This window comes from Nerophis ophidion, linkage group LG13 (assembly GCF_033978795.1).
Source record: "Nerophis ophidion isolate RoL-2023_Sa linkage group LG13, RoL_Noph_v1.0, whole genome shotgun sequence".
Classification (NCBI taxonomy): domain Eukaryota; kingdom Metazoa; phylum Chordata; class Actinopteri; order Syngnathiformes; family Syngnathidae; genus Nerophis; species Nerophis ophidion.
Genome location: NC_084623.1, coordinates 58,179,446 through 58,187,027, shown reverse-complemented (window position 1 = coordinate 58,187,027; position 7,582 = coordinate 58,179,446). Strand labels below are relative to the sequence as shown.

The window sequence follows — 7,582 nt, the reverse complement described above, 5'->3', positions numbered from 1 at the left end:
TAACGTCTGAATCGCTCCCACTGCCATTGTCTTTTGTTTCTCTTTTATAGTCCTTCACTGTCACTTTCCTCATCCACAAATCTTTCATCCTTGCTCAAATTAATAGGGAAATCGCCGCTTTCTCGGTCCGAATTGCTCTCGCTGCTGGTAGACATGATTGTAAACAATGTTCAGATGTGAGGAGCTCCACAACCCGTGATGTCACGCGCACATCGTCTGCTACTTCCGGTACAGGCAAGGCTTTTTTATTAGCGGCCAAAAGTTGCGAACTTTATCGTGGATGTTCTCTACTAAATCCTTTCAGCAAAAATATGGCAATATCGCGAAATGATCAAGTATGACATAGAATGGACTTGCTATCCCCGTTTAAATAAGAACATCTCATTTGAGTAGGCCTTTAAGTACCAATACGAAATAATTACTTCATATATCAGGTTACTCATGAGTTACTCAGTACTTTAGTAGAAAAAAACCAAACCCTGCAAAATACTTACTTTTACTAAATATTCTGATGACTATTTTCACTTCTGTTTGATTGATTTAACTCCAAAGTAATGGTACTATACCCACCTCTGACCAAAGCTAAGCTAGCTAACAGTTAGCTTAAAAAAAGTATTTTTTATTAGCGACCCAAAGTTTCTAAACTTATCGTCGATGTTCTGTACTAAATCCCTTCAGCAAAAATATGGCAATATCTCGAAATGATCAAGTATGACACATAGAATGGACCTGGTATCCCCCTTTAAATAAGAAAATATCATTTCAGTAGGCCTTTAGCTGCATGCAAGGTACACACATGCACACACAAACACTTCAATAATAAATATGCATCATGACAAGATGGTAACCAACAATTTTTTAATTTGTCTTCTGATACAAAAGTGTATTTTAAATAACACGTTCTTTAAAAATTCAGTCACTTTTTACAAGGATAAATTAGAATTTTTCCTATGATACACTCAAGACATTTGATATCTTCCAGGAAAATATCAGCACTGGTGAACTAACCTCACCATCGAGTCATATCTGGGAATCTCAAAAACATTTACATATCTGCTATCACATCTTTTGTGGCCCGGGTCTAACTCTGATAGTGTTTAAAATGTCACGGGGGGCAAAAGTGCGGTCATACAGGGTCCGGGCGCCAACATTCTGAGAAAAGGGAAACTGCATTAGCTCAGACGGCTGGTGGTCAGAGCTTAACCTAATTCACTTTAGCTCAATGTAATGTTTGTTTGACTTTGGAAATGTCATCAGAGCGCCAAGGTATGCCGCTTGGAGAACCCCCGGGCTTCTCAGGTTGACCAGAATATTTCGAAATAGTCTCATTTCCCTCGTAAGGCTGAGACGCAACCCAAGCCTGTAAGACGATACTTCACCCACTTCCACGCATTTACCTAAAAATACATTTGACAGGCACTATCTGGTTTCACGTGACACACTGCAAATGCTTATGAGGACCCCACAGGTATCACTCTCGCTTGCCACGGGGCTAATGTGACACACGGTACAATTACTATACATTCAAAGTCTCACTGAAACGCAAGCACTTTGGAGATTGTCAGGCAAACACACCAAGCATGTACACATTTGCTAAATGTGGCGCTAAGACGTGGAGAGTAACATTCAATTGTTTGGTGTTCGGATCTAAATGTGTTTCTAGCTGTATAATGAATAGTGACACACTATGTTTCAGTACTTGCTTTATGAAACTTGGATCATTCGCATGGCACCTAACTAGGGGTGGAACGGTTCACAAAATCCACGGTTTGGATCTTTTATTTCAGTTTTGGGTCCTGTTCACTTTGGTATCATTTGTGGTTCTTACAAAATGACTCGCGAAGCTCTGACCCCTGAATTTACTGCAAAAATCCCTACATTTGTTGATACAATACCACATCGGAAAATTTCTCCCAGTATTTAAGTCATAGCATAAAAATGGAACATAATAATATAGCAATGTCGGCTTTAAGTTGACCTGCTTTAAAGCAATGGTTCTTAACCGTAGTCGAGCCTCCGAGAGGGCTGCCAACATTTTTTTTTCTCAGTTGTAATACTCTTTTCCACCACTTATCAAACAGAAGAAGTTTGGAGTTAAAGTCGTAGAAGTTTCTTCAGCGCAAAAAATTATGACTTAAGTATTTTCATTTGCACTTTAATTTTTTGGACGGTTTAATTAATCTATAATTTATTAGAAGTTATTTCAGCCCTTTTTACTTTTCATCAGTTTTTAAAGTCCCTTCATTTGCAGTATATTTGGTTAGTATTTATTTTTGTAATCGACCTGATTTTCATATCGTTTGACAAGCTGTATCCTGTTAAACTGTAAGTAGTTTAGATATAATTATATAATACAATTTATAATCCAGAGTAAGATGACTAATTCAGTGATATCAAATCAGTCGTAGGCGTATGTTCAGCAGCCGTTACGCATTTCGTGAAAATCCGGGGTTAGAAGCTGCCAAGTTAGCAATGAAGATGTTTAAGATGCTACAACCCCTGGCATGGCGTGTCAACAACAGCCAGCTATCTAGCATTAGCATTAGCACAATGTTTTTCTGGGTTTTTATCTCGGCTTATATAAGTTTAAAAAAAAAACATCACCTGACCTGTAGAATACATGTGGAAAGTGTTCGGCTGTGTGGAGTAAAAAAATAGTTTTGTAGTTATTTTTGCACACTTCCTTGGTGTCCAGCTAAAATACTGACGTGGCTTCATTGAGGTGAGTAAAAGGTTTGGTTTTGGTGGGAGCGGTTAAGTGTTTTCCCAGACAAATGTTCCTCCTGAGGTTCGCATGACATACAGGTCCACGTTTTAATAGTAGAATCTGTTTTTATTGTCCAATTCCGTGATCCCGTCCGTCATTCCGTTAACGCAGAAATCATATCCCCCTAAGCTCTAAACTGATTAGAACAAATTCAAAAATGGGATCCGAACAACATGTGTTCCAAACCAGGTCAATTGAACAGTTCAGATTTTTTTTCATAAACCGTTCTATCCCGACACTGAAAGTTCAAGATTCGCACATATCCTCCTGAGAACATAACGATATCAAAGTTATTGATATGTGCTAAATCTTCCTGGTTCCCCTTCTTCAGACGTGAAGGGAATATTTGTGTGTCGGCAATGTAGTATTGGACGTTGAGTCTCTTGGCAAGTGATTGTCTAATAACATCGGATTCCATCATGTTTAGAAAAGCCAGATTTAATTTCCTGGACTGCATAGTAACTCATAACCATATACTGTCTATGGTCTCCACGGAGGCAGCACACATTGCTGACCAGAAGTCGGGCTTCTTAAAGATAATCATCCTGCTTGCAAGTACAGTACGTAAAAGATAGGATATTCTCATTGGTTTCTACTACTGTTGTTACCTCCACCAGGTACTTATGTAATGACTGGGGTTTGTATATTTGGTAGCTAGTTTGCAACATAACTCAAAAAGCCATGGGCGGCTTTTCATGAGACTTTCTGAAATGCCAACAAGTGATTATATTTTGGGGGTGGTATGGGTCAGCTTTACTACGTGAGGTTTGCGTTATGAGCCTCGGCATATTTGTGTGTGTGTGTGTGTGTGTGTGTACAGTATGCTATCCTCACCTCCACCCACAGAGACATGGACTGGATGACCGATAAGAAGTTCCACTCGGTCTACTTTCATTCCGCTAGAGATAACTCAAAGTTATGAGCGTTTTACTGAACTTTCAGGAAATGAATGGGACAAGAAGCAAGCTATCTGGATGTTTTAAAGGATCATTTACTATTGTAAAATAAAGGCCAGGTGCAGGTCTCGAGTGTGTAAATACTAACACTACTACCGATCTTTATTGAAGTCCGAAAGAGAAATAGGTGATACGGTATTATTCGGTACGGTATTATTTGATTACACCCCTTAAGACTATGGTCACACCTAGTATTCTCACGGGAATGAAGCAAAATTACAATTTTACCTACTGTAGTTTTGGTGTCCTCATGTAAAATTACTATGCTAATCACCAACATGTAGAGCTAGTTTGGAACTTGAAGTCCTAATTTTGAGCGCTCTATCAGGCATGCTTGCTTTGTTGGAACAAGGCAAAAAAACAAACATTATCTCCTGTTCCAACTTACACTTTCTTGCACGTAAAGTAGTCTCGGATATACTCATTTCAATCAGATGGTGGCATTAGTTAATCAAAAAGCAAATTTCTATGCTGTTCAGTCAATTCATGACTCTGTCAGCCGCTTTAATTGGTGCTGCAACCACAAAACCATTCTTTCTAATAGTTATTTATTACAGCCTGAAGATGGTTTCCCTACATTTTTTTAGAATTGAAATCTGCAAGAAAGTGCGGGTGTGTTATTTTTAAACTGCTGAAACGTAAACAAGTTTGAACAATCGAGGCCATTTTAACGCAGGGTTGGTTACTTTTGGTCAGGTGTGTCATCGTACTATGGAATTCCCGTTCTGTTTTTATATGGAAGGCCATGGGGAACTTTGGAAAAAGCTCAGCCTGTATCTGAATACCATCTGGACAAGGACTTAATGGCCCTCAAAGGCCGTTAAGGTAGAGAAGAGACTTATTGTACGCGGCAGGTTAGGAGAAGAGTAAGCCAGAGGTAGACGTGGCACAACACAGCTTATTTTGTCATCTCAACTTCACGTTCATGCTGCAATGTCTCTCGCCCTTCTTCCTTCGTGGTAAAAGTCCCAACAGAGGTCAAGGGGCTACCGCGGCTACTAGTGTTTGAAGGTCCACCCACAAAGGCCAGCCACGGTTGGAGACGTCGAGCTTGAGGCCTCGTAAACATTTTACAGTGCCTTTCACATCCAGTGGTTTGTTACATCCGCCTTTTTGTCGGGGTGAACTTCTGTGAGACAAAGAACCAAGTCCGGTCTTGTCCGTTCATTCTCCTCACACCACTGTCTCGTTGCCCGTCCCCGGTTTAATCCAACCTTTGCCCGGTCCTCTCTTGCCGCCTCGACCCGCCCTGCTGTCCTTGAGGAGGCGGACGGAGCAGCGTTGCCACGTGTGGAGGGTCTTGGCTGACCAGATCCACATGCCCGAGGTGATGCCCACCAGCAGGGACATGAAGATTCGAAGCATCTCCGATGCGACGTACGAGTCTTGCGTGGAGGCCTTGAACTTCCCCCAGTTGGAAAGCTGGTATAGGTAGCAGCCAATCACCGTGGAGGCTGGAACGGTGTAGAGCACGGAAAACACTCCGATTTTCACCATTAAACGCTCCAGCTTGTCTGTCTTGGCGCCGTCCTTTTGCAAATTGGAGCGAATTTTGAAAAGCGCTACAAGGCCAGCACAGATAAACAGAGTCCCTGCAAAATAGAACATATTTAATCATTATTACTTCTAAATAACATCCATCCATCCATTTTCTACCGCTTATTCCCTTTTGGGGTCGCCTATCTCAGCTACAATCGGGCGGAAGGCGGGGTACACCCTGGACAAGTCGCCACCTCATCGCAGGGCCAACACAGATAGACAGACAACATTCACACACTAGGGACCATTTAGTGTTGCCAATCAACCTATCCCCAGGTGCATGTCTTTGGAAGTGGGAGGAAGCCGGAGTACCCAGAGGGAACCCACGCATTCACGGGGAGGACATGCAAACTCCACACAGAAAGATCCCGAGTCTGGATTTGAACACAGGACTGCAGGACCTTTGTATTGTGAGGCAGACACACTAACCCCTCTTCCACCGTGAAGCCCCTTCTAAATAACATGACAATGATAATTAAAATTAATATTGAATCTGTGTTTTAATTGTGTGAATGTTTTAGTGTTCTAATTATTCCAACTTTTTTTTTTTTCGTCTGCCTTTCCACATTTCTTAACCACTGTATTTCCTTGAATTGCCGCCGGGTATATAGTATGCGCCTGCCTTGAATTACTGCCGGGTCAAACTCGCTTCGCAAAATAATTAGCGCATGCTTAGTATTACCGCCAGGTCAAACTCGTCACGTCATGAGTGACACTTCCCCTGTCATCATTTTCAAAATGGAGGAGGCTGATTTCAATACTGGTAATTTGAAATCGCATAAAGGGAAGAAGTTTAAGAGCTATTAAGTAGGATTTAAGGTCCAAGCTATTGAATACCGGTATGCTAAAAAAACAGTAAGCAGCTATGTTTTATTAATATACCGTAGCTGCGTCTGTCAAATATGGTCATTAAATGACTCCCGCCTCCTGGTGGTAGAGGGCGCTAGTGATCTCTCTTGCAACTACTCGGCTGCAGAAGAAGTGACAACGAGTGACGTAATATGTGCTGGGACGGATATGACGCCGGGGGTGCACGACGGACCTATTAGGATGTAACACTCCTATGGTGGCTATGTAAACAACCGGGGTGAAATAAAGCATGTTCCAGTCCTAAATACCCAGTGTATCATTTATACAATAACGGGAGGGGGAGTTGTCCGAGGATAATTCTGTTGTCGCCCGCACTTGAAGAGCCGAGCTAACTGATAGCAGCGGTCTGATAGCAGTTTTCTAAACTGGACTTTCAATGGAAGCAGGAGGTAATAAAGGAAGATCTCCATCGAGACAGAGAGACTTTTAAAACTGAAGAAAGATAAGGACGACTTCTATAAACAAGTTATCGATGCTTGTGATCAGAATGAGCTGGCATGGACTTCCATCCATCCATCCATCCATCCATTTTGTACCGCTTATTCCCTTTGGGGTCGCGGGGGGCGCTGGTGCCTGACTTAATTTATAAATAAAGGTAAGACCATAATAACGTTTTTTTTATTAAATGTGCTTTTCATGATGGTATCCTTACATCACACTCAAATTTTTACTGAATGCCTTTGGTAAGTGCCGGAGTGAGAAGAAGTTTGGAAATAATTAGCGCATGCTTACCTTTACCGCATGCCTTTGGCAAGCGCAGGAGTGAGAAGAGGTTTTAAATTAATTAGCGCCCCGGCGGCAATTCAAGGAAATACGGAACATTCTACCATTAACATATTCAACTCATGCTAGACATTCAAACTAACAATTGTAAGTATTGTACTTATTACGCACCAGCTGTTTGTAGTGTGCATCTTAGTTGTAGTTTTCATTAACAAGCATAAATGTCTTGATTGCCATGAAATATTGCTAATGCTAATTAGTGGCAGGTCCATAGCAAAGCCAAAATACAGTAGCAACAAGCTAGCGCATTTTTAGAAAAAAATTGAGCTTTCCTTTACTTATGTTGTGGCGTTTTTCGAATCAGTTTCTTTGTTAGTATTGAAAATCGCATCATTACCGAGAAGTCGTTTGCCTGAGTCCGCTCTGTGTTGCAGTCCACAAATAGGCGTGGCGTCACGTTGGATTTTAGGTCAATCGGTAGGCCCCGAAACAGTACCAAAGTCTTTACCCATCCCGACTTGCCACATGTGAACTGTTAGCATGCCAGCTTTTTAGCTAATTATCCAGGTATGCACCTCAGAGTGAAATATTTTGTTCCTTCAAGAATTTGACCTGTTAGCATGCTAACCTTTTTAGCCAATTTTGCAAGTTACACCCAAAGTTGTTGGTTTTATTAATCTGGTAACCTGTTTATTTTGACACATTCACACCTTGTAGTTACCTATAA

General features: G+C 41.3%; 1 protein-coding gene across 1 annotated transcript in view; it reads right to left on the bottom strand.

The window, feature by feature from the left end:
- Positions 1–844: 844 nt before the first annotated feature.
- The window catches only part of fzd4 (frizzled class receptor 4), a 27,421-nt gene continuing 20,683 nt past the window's right edge, over positions 845–7,582 (bottom strand). The window contains exons 5-6 of the mRNA XM_061919268.1: positions 7,577–7,582; positions 845–5,315 (exon numbers count right to left, since the gene is read on the bottom strand). The exon at positions 7,577–7,582 is cut by the window's right edge and continues 242 nt beyond it. Of these exons, the coding sequence (XP_061775252.1) occupies positions 4,897–5,315; positions 7,577–7,582 (425 nt within the window). The 3' untranslated portion in view covers positions 845–4,896. The remainder of the gene's footprint in view (positions 5,316–7,576) is intronic.